The sequence below is a fragment of the Felis catus genome, chromosome A2 (genome assembly GCF_018350175.1).
Source record: "Felis catus isolate Fca126 chromosome A2, F.catus_Fca126_mat1.0, whole genome shotgun sequence".
Taxonomy (NCBI): Eukaryota; Metazoa; Chordata; class Mammalia; order Carnivora; family Felidae; genus Felis; species Felis catus.
The window spans coordinates 26,237,501-26,264,505 of record NC_058369.1 but is presented as its reverse complement, the minus strand read 5'-3'; the positions used below and the strand labels follow the sequence as shown (position 1 = coordinate 26,264,505).

The 27,005-nt window shown below is 41.6% G+C and overlaps 1 protein-coding gene across 4 annotated transcripts in view; it reads right to left on the bottom strand.

Moving 5' to 3' along the window:
* Positions 1-27,005, bottom strand: part of ABHD6 (abhydrolase domain containing 6, acylglycerol lipase) — a 53,908-nt gene that overhangs the window by 13,349 nt on the left and 13,554 nt on the right. For all 4 annotated transcript variants that reach the window (XM_006928891.5, XM_023249866.2, XM_019823438.3 and 1 more), the window contains exons 3-6: positions 20,401-20,552; positions 6,775-6,931; positions 4,235-4,348; positions 2,661-2,793 (exon numbers count right to left, since the gene is read on the bottom strand). In XM_006928891.5, the coding sequence (XP_006928953.2) occupies positions 2,661-2,793; positions 4,235-4,348; positions 6,775-6,931; positions 20,401-20,519 (523 nt within the window). In that variant the 5' untranslated portion in view covers positions 20,520-20,552. The remainder of the gene's footprint in view (positions 1-2,660; positions 2,794-4,234; positions 4,349-6,774; positions 6,932-20,400; positions 20,553-27,005) is intronic.

The following is a 27,005-nucleotide window of genomic DNA, read 5'->3' as shown; positions in this document are numbered from 1 at the left end:
CAGAAAAAGGACATTAGTGGAAAAACTAATGAGATCCAAATAAAACCTAGAGTTTAGTTAATAGTACTGTACCAGTGTTGGTTTCTTAGCTGTGACAAATTTACTGTGGTAATGTGAGCCGTTAACAATGGGGGAAGCTGGGTAAAGGGTATATGGGACTCTCTGTACTATCTTTGCAACATTTCTGTAAATTTAAAATGATTTCAAAGCAGGGAGCACCTGGGTGGCTCAGCTGGTTAAGCATCTGACTCCTGAGTTTGGCTCAGGTCATGATCTCACAGTTTGTGAATTTGAGCCCTGTATCAGGCTCTGTGTTGACAGCATGGAGCCTGCTTGGGATTATGTTTCCATCTTTCTGCCCCTCCCCTGCTTGCTCTCTATTTCTCTCTCAAAATAAACTTAAAAAACTTTAAAAAAATGTAATTATTTCAAATTAAAAACAAGTTTATCTTTTCATTTTCACACACAATCTTAATTTTAAATTTCCAATTGAAACTCAGGTGTCAAACTCTTCTCTGAGTCATACATTCAAAAAAGCCAGTTAGATCTGATCTTCCACAAGCAATCAAAAATCTAATAACTCCTAATAAGGAGCTGTTTTTCCAGTTCTCAAACTTTGTTATTAAAAGCCCAAATGATTTCAGACATGGTGCTTGGGAAAAAGAGAAAAGAAAACACTTTGGGAGTTTACCTTCAATTTTAATGTCCTCAACAGACCTGAAAATGACTTTGATAACTAAAATATTTTAAAGGTCAATTTAGTTAGGTTTCAGTAGAAGGTTCAACTCATGGTGGGTTCTAGCAGATAAAGGAAGTAGTAGGTAAGAGTCACATAAAAGTAGTGGATGTTAAAGGATATCCAAAGAAGCCACAGTTTGGGCTCTAGAGTCAGACATCCTAGGATCTCTTCTTATCCTGCCTCCAGCATTAACATAATTTCTTTGTGCCTCAGTGTTCCCACCTATAATACTATCTTGATCTGGATAGTAAATGCACATGTAAAAAGTCATTGAGATGTACACTTAAAATTTGGGTGATTTACTATGTGTAAATCATACTCCAAGAAAGTACCAGAGAGATGGGGGGAGGGAGCAGAAGGAAAAAGAAAGAAAAATTAAGATTTTTTTTCTCTAACACATTACAAATCCAAGTTTGAAGACATATAAGAAAAATGAATTTTAAAAATCCAACTTCAGGGGCGCCTGGCTGACTCAGTTGGTGGAGCATGTAACCCTTGATCTTGCAGTTGTAAGCTCAAGCCCCATGTTGGGTGTAGAAATTACTTAAAAAAATAAAGTCTTTTTTTAACTAAAATCTTTAAAAAATCCAACTTTAGAATGTAATTTCTGGGGACATATTACAGCTCAAGTTGACATATGCATATATACATTGATTGAAAAACAAAAAATAAGGCTTATTATTTTTTTTATTTTAGAGAGAGAGCACACATGCGTGCCCATGAGCAGGGGAAGGGCAGAGTGACAGAGGGAATCTCAAGCAGGCTCCATGCTCAGCACAGAGCCTGACACAGGGCTTGATCCCATGACCCTAAGATCATGACCTGAGCCAAAATCAAGAGTCAGATACTCAACTGACTGAGCCATCCAGGCACCCCTGTTTGTTGATGTTTTAAAAAAATATCTTGTTATGTATCAGGATTTCTAAGTTTTCATCAAAAAAGGAGAAGCTTGAGAACAGCACTTTCACCTCATAAGGATATGACAAGAATTAAATCCATATAGGGAACTTAGCTCTTAAGAGCTCAATAAATGTTGGATATTAATATTATTGTTATATTTCAAAGTACTGTATTTAAGTGCTGCAAAGTACTATACACATTTTAATTAACCACCTTGAATTCTTTGTGGAAAAAGGCTGGCTCTACATTTTAAACGTTAGCATGTACGACCCAGCAATTTATCCAAGGGATACAGGTATGCTATTTCGAAGGGACACATGCACCCCCATGTTTATAGCAGCACTATCAACAATAGCCAAAGTATGGAAAGAGCCCAAAGGACCATCGATGGATGAATGGATAAAGAAGATGTGGTATATATATGCAATGGAGTATTACTCGGCAATCAAAAAGAATGAAATCTTGCCATTTGCAACTACGTGGACGGAACTGGAGGATATTATGCTAAGTGAAATTAGTCAGAGAAAGACAAAAATCGTATGACTTCACTCATATGAGGACTTTAAGAGACAAAACAGATGAACATAAGGGAACAGAAACAAAAATAATATAAAAACGGAGGGGGACAAAATTGAAGAGACTCATAAATATGGAGAACAAACGGAGGGTTAAGGGGAGGGGTTGTGGGAGGGGGCATGGGATAAATGGGTAAGGGGCATTAAGGAATCTACTCCTGAAATCATTGTTGCACTATATGCTAACTAATTGGGATGTAAATTTAAAAAAATAAAAAATAAACAAGTTAATAAAAAAAAAATCTAAAAAAAAAGCATGGTTACGATTATGGTTATACAACTACTGTTTGGTTAGTTATCTTTAAAGCACTGTATATCTCTAAAGTAGACGTTGAAAAAAATGATTCTAAAAGACAGCCATAGCAGACACTGCCATCTGCTCCCTAGAGATTCAGACCCTGCTGTGCTCAAGTCACACATGGGGTTATTTTAGCCTTGTAACTCACCAGCAGGGCATACAAGACTTAGACTGCAGACATCTGAAGGGTAGTAAGCAGCATATACCCCAGCCACGTGGCCACCCATGGAGGTACCTATCAGGTGGAAGGGTTTTTTGTTCAGCTTGAGGCATTCTACAAACTAGGAAGAGAAAAGAGAAGGAGGCTTGGTTATATAGCTGTAGTCAACAACAATAGTGATTACATAGCAGAAAACCACTGTACCTCCTCCTGTGAGGACAGCTGACAAGGTCTATTAGTGAAAGGAGGTCTGAAATCTACTGGATCCATTATTCAGACAAGCCTTATGGCATATAATACTCTTTACCTGACACAGGTGGTTGAAGGGTCATTTATAAGCATAAAACCAACAAGAATTCTCCTAATTCATGAGCCAGCAAACTTTTTTATAAAAGTCCCAAGAGAAAATATTATCTGCTTTGTGGGTCATATGTTCTCTGTTGCAGCTACTCAACTCTACTGTTGTAGCCAAAAGCAGCCAGAGATAATACGTAAATGAATGAGCAGGGCTGTATTCCAAGAAAACTTAGCTTACAAAAATAGGTGGCAGGCCAACCACAGTTTGAAGACTCTTGCCCTAATTTAAAGCCCTTTCCATCCATCTAACCATCCATTCATATGACAACCAACCTGTCTATTCAACCATCCAACCATTCAACCAACCATCCACACATCTCAAAAATATTTATTGGATATCTATTATGTACGAGGAACTATGGTCAGCTCCTGAGGATACATCAAAGACCCCAAAAGATAAGGTTCCTGACCTCATCAGAATACACAATCTAAAGGGGGGTGGGGTGGGTACAGACATTAAATAAACATCCTCGGGGTACCTGGGGGGCTCAGTCGGTTAGCGCCAACTTCAGTTCAGGTCATGATCTCACAGTTTGTGATTTGAGCCCCGCAGTGGGCTCTGTGCTGACAGCTTGGAGACTGGAGCCTGCTTCATATTCTGTGTCTCCCTCTCTCTCTGCCCTGCCCCTGTTCACATTCACTTTCTCTCTCAAAAATAAATAAACATTAAAAAAAAAAATCCTCATCTGGGGAAAATATGTACTGTTAATCTGAAACTTACAGACTATTAAATTCTGAACTGGTTCATGAGACTCATGATTTTGAAAGCTCAGCCAGAGGGAGGCTGAAGCTAGATGCTAAAATAGAACAAAATGCAAAGAGCACCCTCCCCATCCTCCACAACTAGGCAGAGGGGCTAGCATGATATTGTGTCATGTAGGTGGTAAGCAAAAAAACAGACTCTAGGGAAATGATCTTGAGAATTATAAACTCCTTTTTCAAGAGCTAAAAAAAATGTCCATACCATATTTCTTGAGAAACAACTAAAACAGGCTTAAAGGAGAACAATATGCAATAGGTCCTGGCCCTCCACAGCTGACCAATGATACCATTTGGGTGCCATTTTGTTTGTAAATATTTGCAGACAGAATGGATTAGAGACTGGTTACAAGTCAGCATGGAACTCTCTTACCTGCTCTCCAGGCTTGGGCATGTGAGGTGGGGAAGGCCCAGTCTAAGCAATTTTGGTAGAGCTTCCGGCTTACCTGGTGTATCCTCTTTACTTGACCATCTATGGACAGGTCATCCAGGGAGGACCGGGTGGTGCCCTCATGTCCCGGCATGTCCACGCAGACCAAGTGCAGGTTCTTTGGAAGGAACTGAGGACACACGGGTGCAGAGAATCAGTATGTGGTGTGTAGGTCATGTCTGCCCACTCTTCTAGGGAGGTTGCCCCCACTTACCAAGTGACCTGACAGCCATCCCTGAGGATGATGGGCCTACGCCACCCAGTGTCTTACCCCAGTAACATCTGATACAAGTACTGCCAGTAACCTCATAGGGAGCAGAGGCCCCAAAAGATCAATATACAGATGGGAGGGGACTTAGGAGATGTCTGGAGAAGGGGGACAAAGGTTAAGGTAGTAAGCTGGAATTTCTTTTCTTTTTTTTTTTTAATTTTTTTTAAACGTTTATTTTTGAGACAGAGAGAGACAGAGCATGAATGGGGGAGGATCAGAGAGAGAGGGAGACACAGAATCCGAAACAGGCTCCAGGCTCTGAGCTGCCAGCACAGAGCCTGACGCGGGGCTCGAACTCACGGACCTCGAGATCATGACCTGAGCTGAAGTTAGACGCTTAACCGACTGAGCCACCCAGGCGCCCCTCTCATTGTTTCTCGATGCCGATCGGCATCTACTATCTCCTTCTCCTTTCCCTCACCCCTTTCACACTTACTCAGTTATGCAGCCACTGACTTGGAACTAAAAAATAAGCCTCTGTTCTCCCAGAACACAGCCAACTGGAGCAGCCCCAGAGCCAACAAAAGCAAAGCTTTCTCTAAGAACCATGACTGTCTGATCACCCTACCTCTGGTTTCAACTTTTTTTGTTTTTTGTTTTTTGCATTAATGTCTAAATCCTGGGATGATTATTATCCTAAAATACCTTCCACTTACATTTGTGCCACTTTGAACCAGGAAACTGAGAAACATCAGTTACCAATAAACAAATATCCAGTTACATAAAAAACATCTGAGGGGCATCTGGATGGCTCAGTCGGTTAAGCACCTGACTCTTGATTTCAGGTCAGGTCATGATCTCACAGTTCAAGGGTTTGAGCCCCACATGGAGCTCTGCACTGACAGTGCAAAGCCTGCTTGGGATTCTCCCTCTCCCCCTCTCTCTCTCTGCCCTTCTCTCTCTTGTGTGCTTATTCCTCATTCTCTCAAAAATAAATAAATAAATAAATAAATAAACAAACAAACAAACAAACAAACAAACATCTGAGTTGGGGCAGGAAGCGAGAGGTTCATTAAGGCATGGGGATGCCTGTCCTTCCAGTGGAATCTGGGGATGAGAACACAAGGAACTACAGGATGTGTGAGCTCTTTCCCCCTCGTGTAGATCATACTTGGAATCATTCAGGTATAGTTCTGCTTGAGGTGGGAGTCTCTCCCAGCCTCCACCTGCACCACCTGGTCCCTCTGACCAATAATGCAAGTTGCCACACCCAAGGAAACCAGGACAGAAGGTGAGCAATGTGGAAAACCAATCTCAGGAAGCTGCTAGATAAAGATGGTTTCTCTAAATGACTCAGGAAAATTAAAAACAAAAACAAAAACGAAAGTAGAAGGAAGGGAGGAAGGGCAAGGGAGAAAGAGAAGAAGAACAAAAGGGAGAATGAGGGGAAGGAGGAGGAGATACTTGGAGTATAAAAGAATAAATGATTTTGAGGCAACTGGGTGGCTAAGTCGGTTAGGCATCCGACTTCGGCTCAGGTCATGATCTCGCAGTTGGTGAATTTGAGCCCCACGCCTGGCTCTGTGCTGACAGTTCAGAGCCTGGAGCCTGCTTTGGATTTTGTGTCTCCCTCTCTCTCTGCCCCACCCCCACTTGCACTCTGTCTCTCTCTCTCAAAAATAAATAAACATTGAAAAAGAATAAATGATTTTGTTAACCTGATCTTGATAATCATGACAAATTCTGAGAGGAAGGTGAGTGTCAGAAACCTTAAGAAATATTCATGAGATGAAAGTATTTCTAGGGTACAGATTTTACAAATAACATTCAACTCAGTAAATTTTTTCTGAGAAAAGGATCTGAATAATACAGTTGACCCTCAAACAACACAGGTTTGAACTGTGCAGATCCATTTATACATGGATTTTTTTCGATACAGTATAGTAAATGTATTTTTTCTTCCTTATCATTTTCTTAATAACATTTTCTTTTCTCTAGCTTACTTTATTGTAAGAATACAGTATATAATATATATAACATACAAAATATGTATTAATCAACCATCTATGTTATTGGTAAAGGCTTCTGGTCAACAGTAGGTTATTTGTAGTTAAGTTTTGGGGGAGCAAAAAAGTTATACATGAATTCTTGACTGCATGGTAGGTGGGCTCCCTTAACCCCCATGTTGCTCAAGGGTTACGTGGATACTGAATTAGTTTTAAGATGATTTGAGCCACGGTTCTGGGTTCCCTTTGCTTTCCATCATTGCTGATGACATCACATGCAAGTGGACACCCTTTTCTTTGAGTGACCCCCTCTTGAGAGAGAAGAATCTAGAACTGCACCTTGACCACACTGAGCCACATATCCTTATGTGCAGAGAATCCATGGAGCATGAGGATGGAAGGTTTGTGCCCCGGCCTGCCCCGGAAGGAATAACAGAACTGATAATCTTCATGGTAAACGTAGCAGACCTGCATGCCCAACGTTCTCCGCCAGTACCTGGGGAGGAAACATAAAGGTGAAACAAAACCAGCAAGCTCCAGAGAAGTGGTTTTGGAAGGGGCACATGCCCTCTTCCCCATATGTCCCTGGGGTCCCCCACCCTCAGGGAACACTGAGTGAAACCATTCCAGGAAGCACCTTAAATGAATATTCTTGTATGTAATTTTCTAATAACCTCTAACTAGGAGGAGAAAAAAGAGTAAGAGAGTGTTTTCTGAAGAGGCATGATATATAATAACCTCTTGTTGATATATATATCTTTTTGGCATTTTAAATGGCGGTATGACGAAGGAGTAGGTGGTGAGATCTTTCTAGGTGTCTGATTGGCCTTTCTTTGCCTTGCTTGCTTGAGCGACAGCTGAATTCGAAGTAGCTGGTGGCAAGGTTGGGAAGAACTCCAGTAAGGTCAAGACAAAGGCAGGTTCCTCTCGTAGACAGCTGGCTTGCAGTTCCTGGTGGGTCATACTCATGGACGCCTGAAATCTAGGACGAACAGCCATGGACGTGTGGGCACAGCTGCACCATGTACAATGCAGCCATCCTGGAGTAAGTACGTCACCGCAGAGGGGCTCTGACTGGCAGGAAATGATCAAAAGACTTGAAGGTAAAGCATATTACCACTCATCACTTGCAACTTGCTATTTGTGGAGATGAAGAATTAGACTCGCTCCTTAAGGCTACAATTGCTGGTGGTGGGGTCACATCCACAAATCTCTGATTGGGAAGAAAAGGCAACAGAATACTTGTCCAAGGATGCCTGGATTCCTTATGATCTCAGAACTAAACACTCTTGACAGCTGTCCAGCATTGGTGAGTCCAGTGGACTCTGTCTCTGTGAAAAACACGATTCTGTTCTTTTGTAATTCTATTTCAGCAAGTAGGAAGTTTAATTAGCTTTCCAACCAACCAAATTTCTGCTTTTGAGTCTTAACCTTATTTAAGTGTTACTGTGGCTTCAGAGAAGCTATTGATTCTAAAGTATTTTGATAGAGTTGACTGGATTTTATTTAAAAAATTTTTTAATGTTTATTTTTGAGAGAGAGAGAGAGAGAGACAGAGAGAGAGACAGAGCACAAGCGGAGAAGGGGCAGAGAGAGAGGGAGACACAGAATCCAAAGTAGGCTCCAGGCTCTGCGCTGTCTGCACAGAGCCCGACGCGGGGCTCAAATTCATGAACCGCCAAGATCATGACCTGAGCCGAAGTTAGATGCTTAACTGACTGAGCCACCCAGGCATCCCTAGAGTTGACTGGATTTTAATTGTGATGTAGAAGTCATAGTAACAAACATTTTGTTTTATACAGACATTATTTCCACTCTGGTGGATAAGCTCAATAAGGGTCATATCCCTCTACCCCAAACATACATACATACACATGTATTAAAATATGTATATTTAAAAATATATATTAACATATATATTTTATATATATAAGTTGGTTTCTTCCCCCTAGAGATTTTGAGAGTGAGAACGTGACTGTTAAGAACCATCTGCATCGGTCCTCTGGTTTTATTCCTCACAGCATATGGCAGTTGGTTGGAAGCTCAGGTTCTGTTGGTTATGTAAGACTTGGCAGTGCTGGAGTTTGGCCCGAATTTGATTTCAGTATGGAATTACCATCAAACAAATGTAACTCTCTGCATGAAGAATCTCGCCGAGATGAAAGATAATTAATTCAATCAGAGATTCACTTTGTGGTATACTTTGCACCAGAGAGGTAGCCAAGTCTTGCAGAAAGCAAACAGCCTAAGCTGATCGGTGGTAACTAACCCTTGGTATAAAATAAAGGACAAAGGGGATGAGGATATACATGCATATTTACTTGCATCTACATACACAAAGCAAGAGAGCATACACAAGACACTATCAAGATGAGTATCTGGAGTGGAGGTGGGATTATAGTGAGAAGTAGGTGGAAAGAGAACAGGGCCAGGAGGGAGACTTTCACTACTTTCTTTTTTCAATGAATGCACTGCCTATTCAAAACATTAAAAATAACATTGGCTAGCTTAAAAGCTCTTATGACAGAGCAAGCATATGTCAAAATTCTAAACCCTGGCACCATAAGATGAGTTAGTTGGTTCGTTCGTTTGTTCATTCATTCATTCATTCAATCATTCATATCCCAGCTCATTCATTTATTAATTAAGTGATCTTTTTAAAAACTTATAGTGTTTTATTAGTTTCACGTGAACAATATAGTGCTTGGACAGTTTGATCCGTTACTCAATGCCTGCCATCTGTCACCACACAACACCACATAACATTATACTGCTTTTATAGTATTCTTGACTATATTCCCTGTGTTGTACTTTTCATCTCTATATTTATTTTGTAACCGGAATGTTGCACATCTTAATCCCCTTCACCTATTTTACCCATCCCCCCCCCCACTTCCCCTTGGGCAGATACCAGTTTGTTTTCTGTATTTATGATTGTTTCTGTTTTCCATTTGTTCGTTTGTTTTGTTTTTTAGATTGCTCACATAAGTGAAATCACATGGTATTTCTCTTTCTCTGTCTGACTTACTTCACCTAGCATACTACCTTCTAGGTCCATCTACGTTGTCACAAATGGCAAAATCTCATTCTTTTTGATGGCTGAGCGATTGATACTCCGTTGCGCGCGTGCACACACACACCCACACCCACCCACACACACACACACACACACACACACACATATACTTCCAGGGTCCAAACCCTTCATCCTACAAGTCTCAGACTTACTAGATTACAAGAACCTCTAAAGAAAAGGACTTAAATATTTCTCTTTTTTTTTATTGTGGCAAAATATACATAACAGAAGATTCACCATTTTAACCATACAATTCAATGGCATGAAGTACATTCACAATGTTGCACATCAACCAACACCATCGTCCATTCTAGAACTTTTTCATCATCCCAAATAGAAATGCTATAACCATTAAATAATTACTCTCCATTCCCCTTCTCCCCTCAGCCCCTGATAACCTCTATTCTGCTTTCTGTCTCTATGAATTTGCCTATTTTAGGTACCTCATATAAGCAGAATCATACAAAATTTGTTCTTTTGTGTCTGGCATATTTCGCTAAGCATAGTGATTTCAAGGTCCATCCATGTTATAGCATGTGTCAAAATTTCCTTCCTTTTTAAAACTGAGTAATGTCTCTTTTATTAGGCACCATATTTTGTTTATCCCTCATCTGTTGATGAATATTTGGGCAGTTTCATTTTTTGGGCTATCGTGAGTAATGCTGCTATGAACGTCAGTATACAAATATCTGTTTGAGTCCCTGCTTTCAATTCTTTGGAGTATATACCCAGAAGTATAATTGCTGGATCATATGGTAACTCTATGTTTAACTTTTTGAGGAGCCACTAAATTTGTCACAGCAGCTGTACTATTTTACATTTGTACCAGCGATGCACAAGGATTTCTCTATATCCTCACCAACACATGTTATTTTCCGTTTATTTTTTTTCTGAAATAATAGTCACCCTGACAGGTGTGCAGTATCTCATTGTGGTTTTGATTTGCTTTTCCCAAATGACTAGGATGTTACATATAGATTTCTTTTTACTGAGATATAATTGACATACCATTAAACTCACCCTTTTAAAAGGTACAATTGTTTTTTGTTTTTTTTTTTAAAGCATATTCACAAAGTAGTGCAACCATCACCACTCTCTAATTCTGGAACATTTTCACCAAAAAGAAACCAGATTGAACGGTACACTTTAAAATGGGTAGAAAGATGGGGCGCCTGGGTGACTCAGTTAAGTGTCCAACTTCGGTGCAGATCATTATCTCACGGTTCATGTGTTTGAGCACGCGTCGGGCCCTGCGCTGACAGCTCAGAGCCTGGAGCCTGCCTTGGATTCTGTGTCTCCGTCTCTCTCTGCCCCTCCCCCACTCATGCTCTGTCTTTCTCTGTCTCAGAAATAAACATTAAAAAAAATTAAAATAGGTAGAATGCTAAATCTTATGTTATGTATATTTTACCACAATTAAAAAAAGAAAGAAAGGGGCACCTCGGTGGTTCAGTCAGTAGAGCATCTGACTCTTGATTTCAGCTCAGGTCATGATCTCATGGTTCATGAGCTTGAGCCTCACGTGGGGTTCTGTGCTGATGGTGCCGAGCCTGCTTGGAATTCTCTCTCACTCTCTGCCCCTTTCCCGCGCTCTCTCTCTCTCTCTCTCTCTCTCTCTCTCTCTCTCTCAAAATAAACTTTATAAAAAGAAAGAAAGAAAGAAAGAAAGAAAGAAAGAAAGAAAGGGAAAGAAAGAAAGAAAAGAAAGAAAGAAAGAAAGAAAGAAAGAAAGAAAGAAAGAAAGAAAGAAAAAGAAAGAAAAGAAAGAGAAAGAAAGAAAGAAAGAAAGAAAGAAAGAAAGAAAGAAAGAAAGAAAGAAATCCATACCAATCAACATTCACTCTCCATTGCCCTCTCCCTACAGCTCATAGCAACTACTAGTTTCCTTCTGGTCTCTTTATGTTTTACTCTATGGATCTGCTTATTCTGGACATCTCATATCAATGGGGTCATTCAATCTGTGACTTTCTGTGTTTGGCTTATTTCACTTTAGCATAATGTTTTCAAGTTCTTCTGTTATGGAATGTATTCGTACTCCATTCCTTTTTAAGGCTAAATAATATCCCATCACCTGGATATGCACATTTGTTTATCCAGTCATCAGCTCACGAACATGTGAATTATTTCTACTTTTTAGCCATTAGGAATAATACCACTATGAACATTCACATACAACTTTTTCTGTGGACATATGTTTTCAGTTCTCATGGGTGTTCTCAGTTCACCAAAGAGTAGAATTGCTGGATCATATGGTAGGGTTTTTATTATTATTTTTCATTTTTATTATTTATTTTGAGACAGAAAGAGAGAGAGAGAGCACAGGAGTAGGGGAGGGCAGAGAGAGAGGATCCTGAGCTGACAGTGTGGAGCCCGACGCAAGGCTCAAACCCATGAACTGTGAGATCATGACCTGAGTTGAAATCAAGATTCAGACACTTAACTGACTGAGCCACCCAGGCATCCCATATGGCAGCTTTTTAAAAAAACGCATTTTGAGGAACTGCCAGAAGTGGTTGCACAATTTTACATTCCCACTGGCAGTACCTGAGAGGTCAATTTCTCTAAATCCTTCATTGCTAATTTTTAGAGAAACTTTTAATTGAAGTATAAATCATATAGAAATGTGTACATATTTTAAGTGTACAGCCTGATGAATATGCAGAACTGTCTTGAACTACCCAGGCGCCCCATTTGGTAGGTTAAAAAAAAATGAACCCAGTATCTGCCACCCAGATTAGGATCTAGAATACATGACCAGCAACCCAGATGCCCACCTCATGTCTTTCCCCATCAGTAACCACTACCTCACTTTATCTCTTCAGGAAAGTTTTACTATTTTAGAACTTTGTCATACAATAAGTATTTGTCTGTATCAGATTTCTTTCACTCAGTATTGTGTTTGTATCATAGAATATAGCACTAGGTCTTTCCTTTTCATAGCTGTATAGTATTCCGCTGAATACTCTATGAATAATTTTACAGCTATACTTTTATTTATCTGTTAAAGTATTTTTTTTATCTTTATTTATTTGTGAGAGACAGAGAAACAGAGCATGAGTGGGGAAGGGGCAGAAAGAGAGGGAGACACAGAATCTGAAGCAGGCTCAAGGCTCTGAGCTGTTAGCACACAGTCTGACACAGGGCTCGAACCCACAAACCATGAGATCATGACCTGAGCCGAAGTCGGACGCTTAACTGACTGAGCCACCCAGGCACCCCTATCTGTTAAAGTATTAATGGAGACTGGTGTTTCCAGTTTGGAGGTATTACAAATGAAACAGATATGGAATATTCTTTTATATGTCTTCTGATCTCTGTCTCGGTGTGTGTGTGTGTGTATGTGTACATATATATATATGTATGTGTATGTATATGTATGTGTATGTATATATATATATGTATATATTTATATATATGTGTACATATATATATGTACACATACACACACACACATATACACACTTCTGTTGTATGAAGTGTGAAGTGTATGAAATTAGTATGAACTAATTTACACTTTCATCAACAATATGCCAGATTCTTGTTGCTTCACATCCGCACTGGGTTGAATAGTATTCTCCCCAAATTCATGTCTATCTGGAACCTATGGATATGACCTTATTTGGAAACAGGGTCTTTCCAGAAATAATCAAGTTGAGTTAAGGTCATACTGGATTAGGGTTGGGCCCAAGTCCAAGATGACTGGTGCCTTATAAAAAGAAGGAAATTTGGACACAGAAACACACAGAGGGAAGAACACCATGTGAAATACAGAGGCAGACAGTGGAGTGACCCATCTACACATGAAGAACACATCTACAAGTTAGAGAATGCCCAGGATTTCTTACAGTCACCAGCAGCTAGGGATGAGCCACTGAACAGATTCTCCCTCAGAGCCTCCAGAAAGAACCAACGTTGCCAACACCTTGATTTAGTATTTCTAACCTCTAGAACTGTGAGAGAACAAATTCCTGTTGTTTTATGTCACCCGGTTTGTGGTCATTTGTCACAGCAGCTCTGGGAAGCTAATACAACATTCTGGCCAATACTTGGAATTATAGTCAGCTTGCTTCACTTCAGCCGTCCTGGTGGCTGTGAAATGGCATCTCATTTTGGTTTTAATTTATTAAATTCCCCTTATGGCCAGAGAAGTTGAGCACCATTACATATGTTTACTGGCCATTTTAATACCCCATATTGTGAGGTTTTTCTATGTTTTCTTTTTTAAAAAATATTTATTCATTTATTTTGAGAGAGAGAGAGAGAGCACACGAGTGGGGAGGAACAGAGAAAGGGGGAGAGAGAATCCCAAACAGGTTCTGTACCGTCGGTGCAAAGCCTGACGTGGGGCTTGATACCATGAACCATGAGATCATGACCTGAGTCAAAGTCAACAGATGAACATGTAACCAACCGAGCCACCCAGGCACCCCATGGTTTTTCTATGCTTTCTTATAAAAGCTTTGTTTCATTTAGATCTATAATCCACCTGCATTTGATTTTTGTGCATGGCACAAGGTTGTAGATGAGGCCGTATTCTTTTTTATTGCTACATTACAAATTACCAAGTTAAGCAGCTTAAAAAAACTCATTTATTGGCTCACAGTTCTATGGGTCAGGAGTGAGCTTACCAGAGTTCTCTCCTGAAGGTATCACAAAGCTGAAATCAAGGCATCAGCTGGCTCTGATCTAGAAGCTCTGGGAAAGAATCAGCTTCTAAGCTTATTTAGGTTATTAGCAGAATTCAGTTCCTCGTGGTTTAGGACTGAGATCCCTGCTGCCTTGCTGGCTGCCAGCCAGGGGCTGTCTGCTCTCAGAGTCCACTGGCATTCCTTCTCATGGGGCCCTCTCCGACTTCAAACTAGCCATAGCACTGAATCTTTCTCATGCTTTGAACCCCTTCACTTTTTAATGTTTATTTTTGAGAGAGAGACAGAGAGAGAGAGAGAGAGAGAGAGAGAGAGAGAGAGAGAGAGAGAGAGAGCATGAGTGGGGGAGGGGCAGAAAGAGAGGGAGACAGAATCTGAAGCAGGGTCCAGGCTCTGAATTGCTAGCACAGAGCCCAACAGAGGGCTCAAACTTGTGAAGTGCGAGATCATGACCGGAGCCAAAGTTGGATGCTCAACTGACTGAGCCACCCAGGCACCCCTGAACCCCTTCACTTTTATTTTTTTTTCTTCAATATATGAAATTTATTGTCAAATTGGTTTCCATACAACACCCAGTGCTCATCCCAAAAGGTGCCCTCCTCAATACCCATCACCCACCCACCCCTTCACTTTTAAAGGCTGATATGATTCAATCAGGCCTCCTTGGATAATCTCCTTATCTTTAGGTCAATTGTATACAACAGAACTATGGAAATGATTTGCCATCATATTCATAGGTTCTGGGGATTAGAGAGGTAGATCTTTGTGGGGCTGTTGTAATTTTGCCTACCAAAGAGGTCAAGATTAACTTTTTTTCCGGATGGTTATCTAGTTGACACAGCCCCCTTTCCCCACTGCAAAGCAGTGCTACCATTATCGTAATTCAAGAGACTGTATCTATGTGCATCTGTTACTGTGCTCTCCTGTCCCTCTGGGTTTTTTTGTCCTTCTTCTTCCTCTTCTTCTTTTTTTTTTTTTAGAGAGAGACAGAGAAAGAGATCTTGAGCAGGGAAGGGGGGGCCAAGAGAGAGAGATGGTGACAATTTCAAGCAGGCTCCACACTGAGCATGGAGCCCAACGCAGGGCTCAATTCCATGACCCTGGAATCATGACCTAAGATGAAATCAAGATGCTCAACCGAGCCACCCAGATGCCCCTTTCCTTCTTTATGCCTTTTTTTTTTTTTTAACATTTATTTATTTTTGAGACAGAGACAGACAGAGCATGAACAGGGGAGGGTCAGAGAGAGAGGGAGACACAGAATCGGAAGCAGGCTCCAGGCTCTGAGCTGTCAGCACAGAGCCCGATGTGGGGCTCGAACTCACGGACCACGAGATCATGACCTGAGCTGAAGTCGGCCGCTTAACCGACTGAGCCACCCAGGTGCCCCTCTTTATGCCTTCTTTACAAAGCCTGGACTTACTGTTGCTTTATAATTAGGTTTGACAGCTGGTCATGTAAATCATCTAGCATTGTTCTTCTTCAAGACTGTCTTGCTTGGGGCACCTCTGGGCTCAGATGGTTAAGCATCTAACTCTTGGTTGTGGCTCAGGTCATGATCTCACGGTTCCTGAGATCAAGCCTGGTGTCGGACTCTGGGCTGAGAGTGCAAAGCCTGCTCAGGATTCTCTCTCTCCCTTCTCTCTCTCTCTGCCCCTCCCCACTCTCTCTCTCTCTCTCTCTCTCTCTCAAAATAAATAAATAAACTTTAAAAAATGTTATTTATTTTTGAGAGAGGAGGGAGCAGAGAGAGAGGGGGACAGAAGATCCAAAGTGGGCTCTGTACTGACAGCAGGCAGCCCAATGCAGGGCTCAAACTCATGAACCGTGAGATCATGACCCGAACTGAAGTCAGACGCTCAACTAACTGAGCCACCCAGGCACACTGTTAAAAAAATTTTTTTAAAGAAAACAAAGACTCTTGCTCAACTGGCTCTTTACTTTTCTTTATACATTTAAGAAGCAGTTTATTAAATTACATTAAAAAAAAAAACCCTGCTGGGATTTTAAATGGGTGTACATTGAATCTATACATCATTTCAGGGTAATCTGACATCCCTATGATAGAAAGTCTTTCAACTCACAAATACTGTCTACATCTCCGTTACTTTAGGTCTTTCAGAATTTCTCTAGTACTTTGTATTTTCCTGTCCAGAGGCCTTCTACATTGTTCTTTAGATTTATTCTTAAGATAAATTCGGTATTCTATATTTGTTGATACAATGGTGATTAGTATCATTACAATTTTTTTCATTTTCTATTTTTTGTTGCTGTCATATAAGAATATAACTGATTTTTGTTTACTTACCTTATATTCAGCAATCTTGCCAAATATTTATTAATTCCAACAATTTATCTATAGATTCTTTTGTACTTTCTGTGAACACAATCATGTCATCTGCAAACAATGTTAGTTTTCTTTTTCAATTCTTGTCCGTTTTTTTTCTCTTACATTTATAATTCCTTATCTTCCTTTCACAACTGAGTTTCTTTGGGAAGTAAAAATCTTTAAAGATCTCTCTCTCCTTCATCCTGTGAGCAGTCTTAATATTTGGCCCGATGAAAATAAGAGCTGTCTCTGATGTCACCCACAGTGGCCCCAGCCCCTCTAATTGTGGTCCTCTGCTGACTCAAAGCAAAGCATCTGATGCCTCCTACAGGGGCGACCATGGTCCACATCACTATGCAGACAGGCCCGTCATGCTCCAGGGACACTGAGTCATAGAGAGAGCTGTTCTGAAGACCAGCCATGGTCTACGGGGGATGCCTGTTCCTGTTCCCTAAGGGGCTCAGAAGACCCCAGGGAGAAGTCCAGAAGACAGCCTGCTGTGATGGTCACACCACACCCTCATGGGCATCTGGCAGGGCAGCTTGGGGTGTTTGGGACGCCTAGCTACCTCTACTGCCTGCTGTTCCTGTTCATGTAGTGACCCTGACAATTAACCTGGCTGACCTAGCTCTGCAGAGTGAATCCATCCGTGGTCATTATGGGCAGCTGAGCAGCTAAAGGCATTTGGAGAAATAACTGCGGTTAAGGAACATAAGTGACTCACGGTAAAGCTGTTCATCCTATGACACCCACTGTGTAAATGTCACCTGCAATGAGGTGAGTTGAAGGAAACAGGCTGTGCATTTCGGTGGGGCGGGAAGAGCAACTCACAGGGTTTCCGACAGCTCTCCGCAATGGCATCATGGGTTCTAGTACCATAATCACAACCCCCATGTTCCAACATGACCTGGCATGAACCAAAAGGTTTTCTAGGATTTTCATTCTCTCCAACCAGCTGGGTTTCTTCTTGGCCTGTGTGCTTGAGTACATAAAATAAAGGGCAGCACTGTGTTTGTCCTCTGGCTACAGCTCTAAGCCGAGTGACAGGCATGAGCAGGCTTTAAGATCACATGCCTCTGCACTGTCATTTAATAAGAGACTGAATGTTCTGCTCTGTGGGGCCTCTCAGTGCTTTACTGGTATTATTTGTTAATAAAAATGAATTATTTGCTATATGGCATTATTCGCAATAGCCAAAAAGTGGGAACTACACAAATATCCATTTAAATAGATAATATGTATATAACCATACAATGGATAACTATCCAGCCATAATAATGAATGAAGTACTGATACATGCTACAACATGGATGAAACTTGAAAACATGCTAAGTGAAAGAAATGAGACATTAAGGGCCACAAGCTGTATGATCGCATGTATATGAAATGGCCAAAACAGGCAAATCCAAAGGGACAGAAAACAGTTATAGTTGCCAGGGAATGAAGGGACGGGGAAACTCTGAGTGACTGTGAACAGTTATGGGGATTCCTTTTGGGAAGATGAAAATGCTATGGAATTATTTGGTGGTAACAGGTACACAACCCTGTGAATAGATATATATATATTTTTTTTAATTTTTTTTTCAACGTCTATTTATTTTTGGGACAGAGAGAGACAGAGCATGAACGGGGGAGGGGCAGAGAGAGAGGGAGACACAGAATCGGAAACAGGCTCCAGGCTCCGAGCCATCAGCCCAGAGCCCGACGCGGGGCTCGAACTCACAGACCGTGAGATCGTGACCTGGCTGAAGTCGGACGCTTAACCGACTGTGCCACCCAGGCGCCCCTAGATATATATTTTTTTAAGTTTTTATTTTTTATTTTTTTTTAGTAATCTCTATACCCAACGTGGGACTCAAACTCACGACCCCAAGATCAAGCGTCGCAAGCTGTTCTGACTGAGCCATCCAGGCACCACAACGCTGCGAATATATTAAAACTACTGAATTATATACATTTTAAAACGGTGATTTTTATGTTATGTGAATTATAACTCAATAAAAAAGTGAATTATTTGCTATGAGGTCAAATGTCAAAATTATTCTGACCGTCTTGACCCTGAAAAGCCTTCTCCTTGAAGGAGTTTGGAGGTTGAGGGACTATGCGGCATGGAGTGGGATTTCTGCACGTGGTGGGTAGAATTAGCCTTTATATAATCACACCTCTGTATGTAGCCATATCCATGGTTACAGGCCACATCACTGAACTGCATTCTCTGCCTTGATTTAAGAAAGATGGCATTTGTGTGTGGAGGTCCATGGTGCCTCTGCAGGGCCACAAGGGGTACACGACCCTGGCCTCTCCTTGTCAGGGGTCACACGGGAGCCTTAGCCCCAAAGGAACCCTGCTGTCAATGCTGCAGGGCAATGGCACTTAAGTGGCCAGAATCTCAGCTCCGTCATTGCAGAGGTACGTCCCGGGTGACCCTCTGAAAGGGTCACCACCACTGCACCCTCCTCCAAGAAGGAGACGGAGAGCACGGGATGAATAGCTCCCTTCGGTTCAATTAGCTTCTTTTCGAGGATCAGAGCTTGGCTGGCAGGCGGAAAATTCCACACGCTAATGAAACAAAAGGGAGCCGGAAAGGAGAGCAGATAAAGGGCACGAGCTCAACCTCCCTGCATTCTTTTCTCCGTGCCTGGAAGGCAATTCTAACCGCCAGGGTCCTGGTTAAATCTCCTTGTGCTTCACTTTTCCCGGCGGCACAGAGAGGAACCAGGTCTATTTCAGTACTGCCTTTGCCAGGGGACACACACCACTGGGCACGAGGGGTGATTTTATTTGGTAAATGGACCACGGCATGAAAAACCACTGAAGCACATCATGAGAAAGCAAATCTCCCTTCACTGTTAATCTTCTGATTCCATCAGTGAGGAAGGCTGTGTTCGGGCTGCCGTATCTTTCACCCCTCTCTAGACTTTGTAACAAAGACAAAGGAGTGGCCGTATTTTTGGCAGGGTAGAATTAAAACACTGTTTAAGGACATTGTGCTTATTTAATTTTTTAGTATTATTTTACTATTTATGGCAAGTACAGCAAACAGAAATTTCTGCTTTACAGCAGCGATATTGAGATCACTCTTAAATTGATTTAAGGTAAAAAGAGGGACTTAACTCTAAAGAAAATACAAAAGGAAAGTAGAGATGTTATACAGATAGGACAAGAATCATAAAGATGGTACAAGAATGATAAAAATTTTGGAAACTTCTTTTTCTTTCTGTCACTTTACTAATGAACATGTTTAGAACATATCTAAAACCATTCTGTCCCACCCAGGCCATCTCCTTGGCCCTGGTCTTTCTAATTCATTTTTCAGTGCACATCTCTACACCGGTCAGGATATCACTGGGTTAGCATCCAATGGCCAAGATGGGGCACTGGGTGGCTCAGTCAATTAAGCGTCGACTTTGGCTCAGGTCATGATCTCGCAGCTCATGGTTTGAGCCCCTTGTCAGGCGCTGTGCTGACAGCTCAGAGCCTGGAGCCTGCTTCAGATTCTGTGTCTCCCTCTCTCTCTGCCCCTCCCCCATCACACTTTATGTCTCTTTCTCTCAAAAATAAATAAACAAAAAAAATTTAAGAATCCAATGACCAAGAAAATATCAAAAGAGCTCCCATAAACATGCACAATTCTTGCCTGCAGACAGAATCAGTGACTTTGGGAGTGAGGGCAGCCTCCCAGGCAAAGATACTATCAGAAACCAGAAAGAATTTACCTGGTGAGGAGTTACCACCAATTCTTCAAGAATACTCCCCAAACTCAAAACAGGACATCTTTGAACTTTTCTGTATATTTGAAATAGTTCATGGTAAAATGTTGAACCACCACCAACAAAAGGGCAAAAGTCACCACCAGAGAAGATGACACTATTATTATGATACTCTTGAATACTTCAATTATAAAATTAACTTACCAGTAATAGATCTTTATCAGCGCTGACGGCCAAAGGAGAAATGAGGCTACAAATGCCAGGATGGGGAGGGCCAGCGTCCCACCTGCGATCACAAACATGTTGACCACATCAAGATCCATCCTGCTCTTTAAGGCTGGCAGACACCTGCAGGGCTAAAGAGAGTGACAGCATTGAAACTCTGTCTCAAGAGAAAAGGGGAAAAGGCAAAGTGGAAGGGAGAAGGACCCAGAATGAGGGTTAAAGTCAGGAGGAAACAAAAGCTGACCAAGTGCTCAAAAAATCTAAATAGGCATAACAACTAAATATAATAAAGAATCCTTGAGAGGATCCTGAATTTTTTTTAAGCTATAAAGGATGTTGTTAAAACAAATGGGGGAAATCTGAGAACAGATATGAGATAGCATTACTGTATCAGTGACACAATTCTTGAGTGTGACGAAATTGTGGTTACGTTTATACGTAGAAAATCTTTGCTCTTAGGAGACGTCTGCTGAAGTATTAAGGGGTGAAGAATAGTGATATCTGCTACTCAATGTTCATTTCTGCTACTCACTTTTAAAAATTGAGAAAAAAAAGTCACTGGAGAAGGGGAAAAGAGAGAACATTAAAGCAAATGTGGCAAATGTTAACCTCTGGTGAATCCAGGTGAAGGTTACATGGTAATATTCTTTCAGCTTTTCTATAAGTTTGCAATTTTTAAAAATTAAAAATTAAGGGGTGCCTGGGTAGCTTAGTCAATTAAGCCCTGCATCAGGCTCTGCACATCGGGCAGTGCACAGCCTGCTTGGGATTTTCTCTCTCTCCCTCTCTTTACCCCTGCCCCCCAATAAATAAATAAACTTTAAAAATAAATAAATAAAAATTAAAACTTAGGACAGAGAACCTAAAAGACAGACAGAAATGGAAACCATCTATGTGTGCGCGTGAATGCTACTATCACGGAAAGGATGTGTTAACAAATCAGTAACAGTTCATCTAAGGTGGGGAACAAGTAGCTGGGGTGTTAAGGATAGAAGGAAAACTTGTTTTTTTACCATGTACCTTTTTAAACCTTTTGGTTATTATCACATATATGTATAATAGCCTATTCAAAAATAAGTCCCATACAATAAAAAGTTAAGAGGGAACAAATCAAAACGGTAGAATTTGCATTGTACTTTCTGAGGTCTTCTTGAAGACTAGATGAACACATCTGAAGGCTAGAATGGGAGCACCAGGAGGGCAGGGACTATCGTGTGTCCCCAGCTCCGAGAGCACGTCTGACACAGCATGCAATAAATGGGAGTGACTATTCCAACAAGACTTTGTTAGAAAGAGGCTGCAGGCTCTTTGGCCTGCTGGCAGAAAGTGATCAACCCTTGGTATAGCACACCAGTCCTGTCAAACAGGCAGGGTGTTTTATTTCATTTTATAGGCTGGGAAAAGTAAGGCACAGAGAGGCTAAGTAACTTGCCCAAAGTCACTCAGCCGGTTGAATCAAGATTACAAAACAGGTTTCTCCTTGGACCCACCCCCTCTGCACCATGCTATAGGTCGTCTAATTTTTTTTTTAATGGCCTTTTTTTCAATCTTCATAAGCTCTCTGCTGTTAAATACCTACACTTGTCATCACTCCTAATTTCTCCATGACGCTATGGCATCTCCATTTATGTTCTGTCCTCTACAAGGGGTTGGTGAAACAAGCCCCTCACAGTCTAGGGGGAAGTGGAGGAGACAGACGAATATATAGGTGGGTTAGATGGTTCTCAGTCACATGCACAGGCTCTTTGTGGGTACCATGCTGAATCTGCAGGAAGGAAAGCCCTCTCAGGGGCAGAAGCACTGTCTGTGTTTCTGATTCAACTGGCCTCTCAGCTTCTCAATCACTATAAACACTGTTCAGCACACTTAAGTCACTGGCCTGTTTTCTCCTAGAACTAGAGCTCCTTGAGGGTCAGGCCAGTCCGTATATGTTCTTTCTCAGCGCCCCAAGAATAGTACAGGACACAAATACGGTGCAAATGAATGAATGAAAAACTAAGTTACAAAACGGGCTCAGTCCTGTTTGTTTTGGGGACAGTCAACCATTCCCAATGATGCTGTAAGAGAGCTGACTTTTCTCTTTCAGTAATTACAAAACTCCCTGGAGGAGTCACCTATTTAACGCAGGGTACAATTCACCATGCTAAAAAGGCCTCACTGTCAAGGGGTAAGCAAATTACTTTCAGACTGAAGAGAATTTTAGAAATCTGTTTGAACATTGGTCACAAAAGAGTCAATGAAAATAGGAACTGTCACCTTCAAGAGGACTTTTCCAAATCACACAAAGTCCCTAAAAACTGCTGAGGGTTACTATGAATTCCGATTCCTGAGCTGCAGGAGGTTAATTACGTGATGTTCCTTTTGACTAGGAACTAGAACATTTTATGCCCAAAGCCATTATTTCACTGACCCTGACACTGGGGATGGTAGCCCCAAGGTCTAATCATCAAAAAGAGGCATCATGGCTTTGCCAATGCCTGTTATGGACCTCTCCATCACTTTGGGGGAAAGTTTTATCTGGCTCCACCTCCCATTTAATTGCAGAACGAACTTCAATTAGGAGTTTTTGTAGAGCCTGATCAATTAAAGAAAAAAAAATTTTAACATTTTATTTATTTTTGCAAGACAGAGAGAGACAAAGCCTGAGAAGGGAAGGGGCAGAGAGAGAAGGAGACATGGAATCTGAAACAGGCTCCAGGATCAGCACAGAGCCTGACATGGACGGGGCTTGAACGCATGGACCGTGAGATCATGACCTGAGCAGAAGTCAAATGCTTAACCCACTTAGCACCCAGGCACCCCTAGCCTGATGAATTTAGTAAAGGCATGGACTTATAGAGAACCCTGTTGTACACTTCCCCTGAACAGGTCAAATATGGACAGGCCCTGGGTGAAGAAACTAATGCTTGCTTGCTTGCTTCCTTCCTTTTTAAAAAATGTATTTATTTTTGAGAGAGAGCATGCATAAGGGGGGATGGGCAGAAAGAGAGGGAGAGAGAGAATCCCAAGCAGTCTCTGTTTTGTTAAAGCAAAATAAACGGTGAGATCATGACCTAAGCCGAAATCAAGAGTCGGACGCTTAACTGACTGAGCCACCCAGGTGCCCCGAAACTAATGCTTTCTGACTCTTCTATACACATAGTATACATAAGGAGGAAGTGATGATCCCTACCTCTGCATCATCCTTCATTTTAAAGAGGACCTACCCCAGCCTTTCTTTAAAAAGGAAGCTCTCCTACCCTGCTGAGGTTTGTTTATAGGATACTCTATTGTACCCAAAGGAGAGTCTGGAGACAGGAAAACTGAAACCTTGTGAACCTGGAACCGCCAATGACTGAAAGTCAACTAAGGTGTGGAGAGTGGAATTTCCCAAAGGATGGGGCCCATACAATTGATGTTTGCTTGCAAGATGACGTTAGGGAGCAGGAGAATACTGAATAATGCTCAGGGCTACACAGCATTAACTGGGTAACATTAACACTGACACGCATACAGAGAAATCAGCTTTCAGTTCTTATTCAGTTCTGTCTAGGTCAAAGAGAAATTCTCAGTATGGTGTTATTAAACACCTCTCTAAGCCTTCCCCTCCTGCAAGCAACAGTAACTAGCTACTTAATAACATGGTTTCTTTGTGTTGATTTTTTTCCCTCCCTCCTCTTCCTTCCTTCCTGCCTTCCTTATTTTTTTTTAAGATCTAATATTAAGCCCTTCGTGAATGGGCCAGCATTCCATCTAGCAAGTAGAGGGATGCTTTCAATTTATGAAAATTAATTTTTAAAATTAAGTTAAAAGCAGTCAATTTAAAGAAAAATGCAAAGTAGGCGATATATAGGTCTGGTGAAAATCATAATGGTGACACATGAATGGCTCGGGCGCCAACCAGGCTGAGGGGGGGCACATTCCCGCTGCCTCTCTACCAGGAAGAGAGCTTGATTTCCTCAACTATTAAGTAAGAACACTCATCCAAATCACCTCTTCTGTCTTCTCCTACTCAGACTTAAAACATTTCTCAAATTATACCAGGCAATTAAAGAGTAGGATCTGGCTTGCCCCCTCAAGAATCTTACTCCTTGTTACATGTCCCCAGAACCTAAAACAGTACCAGGCAAATATCTGTGGCTTGACAATGCTTATTGCCCGAATTCTTGAAAAAGATTGAAAAAGAGAAAAAAAAAATTGCACTCGTTTTATGTATCTGTTGTGTGAAAGCAAGGCACCCCAGTGTTAAGGACAATGACCTCCGTGGCCTTGTGGCACAGAGCGAAGAGAAGCTACATTAGGAAGAGAGCTGTCCGTTCTGACACCAGGGAGAGTCACACAGGCTCACATCCCAGACTGAGCCTGCCATCCGGCCTCCTCCTGTTAGCATCCAAGCTGTGCATGTAGGGCCTGTATCTCTGAACACAGGGATGAAGACTGATTGGATAGAGGAGACACCAGTGGATCCACATAAACAAACGTTGCATCTCAAAGTCCCTCGTCTGGGGGCTAGGAGTAAGGCATAATGTGTCACGACTGTCTTTTCACATTCTCACTGATTTGGAAAACTGGGAATCCTGAGTTCTAACACCTTAATCTCAGGGTATAAAGCAGAATTCCAAGAGAAAACAGTATGTGAGACACTTTCAAAGAATCTTGCCTTTCCCTAGATATTTTACTCATACAGCATCAAGTCTGACAGACTAAAGTTCTGGTCTCTTCAAAATAATGATTATTGTAACAACAATAGCAACAATAATAACCAGGACCATCACAGCCAAAGATACAAGACTGACAACCTCCACCTATTAAATAACTACTGTAAACCACGCCCCACACAGGCAGTTCATATACATCCTCTCATCTCATCCCTCACAACATTATGAGGTAGAAAGCATTTCTCCCACTTTATTTTTTAATAAGTATTTTCTTATTTGTTTGTTTATCTATTTATTTATGAGTGAGTGGGGGAGGGCAGAGGGAGAGAGAGAATTTGAAGCAGGCTCCACACTCAGCATGGAGCCCGACACAGGACTTGATCCCACAGTCCTGGGATCATGACCTGAGCCAAACCGACTGAGCCACCCAGGAGCCCCTCTCCCACTTTAAAGATGGAGAAACTAAGGCTTAAAGAATTTTAAAGTGCCCCACAGGTCACCTGGCTGGCAAACAGAATGGTCTTTATTTCAAACCAATCCTACAGATGTCCCTGGTTCATGCTCTGTTGGTTTTCTCTCAGGGTTTTCTGGCTGTAGGATTCACTGTGCATCCACTACGCACAAGGCAGGGGGTCCAGTGTCCCCATTGGCGCTCTTTGCACTTCTCTAGAACTGTTTTAAGAGCAAGTAACATGCTAACTTTATAAGTTACCTGTTAATTTATTACCCTATTCCTGCTGGTATCTTTTAAAAAACTTCCCAGTGCCGCTTACAATTTTTTCCCTTAATTCAGCAATATGAAAATGCTTTCTCCAATGTTTTCCGTTAGGGAAACACTAAGCTCCTAAAATCTGAATATACTATCCAAGCTCTTAAAGATTGTTGCATCTACCCAACGCTGCTTTCTGAAACTAGGCCCTTGTCAAGATAAACCAATCCCTCAAAACTATCACTAATGATCAACAGAAAAAATACAAAGATGTTAAGATCCTCTTATGTGGAAGCCCCAGGACTGAGGACACAATAATTCAAGAAACGGCCAGTTCTAACTCTTATCGTACATATCATCTTCATCCTGGAAGAAAATCACACTGAAATTTCCCAACAAGCAGTTAAGCTTGCTGAGGCATCACTGAAAGTGTGGCATGATCCCCAGGAATACTGCTGTGAGGTGCCCAACTCTGCCCCCCTCAGTCTGGCTTTGCAGCTCTCACAGCCCTGCTGTTGAAACCAGCATGCGGGGTCTGGATTCTGAGATGTTCTCCTCTCTCTCCCCCTAGATATTCCCATGGTGCTCTCCTCACTCTCTCCACTGGATATTCCCATGATGCTCTCCTCACTCTGTCCCCTGATATTCCCATAATGCTCTCCTCACTGTCTTCCTCGGACAGCTCTCCATCCCTACATCCTCCTCCACCATTCCCTTCTTCAGGGAATTCCAAACTCAACACGCCTGGCCAGTACCCCCTTCCAGACTTTTCCAAAAGCCTTTTGACTACCACATGACTCAGAAGTCCCACATCTCTCCCCCTTCTCCTGATTCATTCATTTGTGCCCATCCATCTAGCTTCCCAGACTGTGATACATCTTTCAATCTTCCTATGTCCCCCTCCACTCCTGTTAATGCACAGGTGGAGAGGTGCCAGCACTGAAGCCAACTTGTGAGTCTAGACAAACTATGCCGTTCAATACATGACTATTTAAATTTAAATTAATTAAATAAAATTCAGAGTTCAGTTCTACACTCACACCTGTCACATTTTAAGTGCACGGTAGCCACACAGGAAAAGGAGCTGTCCATATTGGACAGCACAGCTTTAGAGGGTCTATACCCCTGAAAGCCTCTTGCAACCAATTCCTTAGGCCAATCTGGTTCCACATTTACTAGGAATGTTGGGTGGGAAGAAAAATTTCCACTGGGTGTGAGATACCAGGTGTGAGACAGAT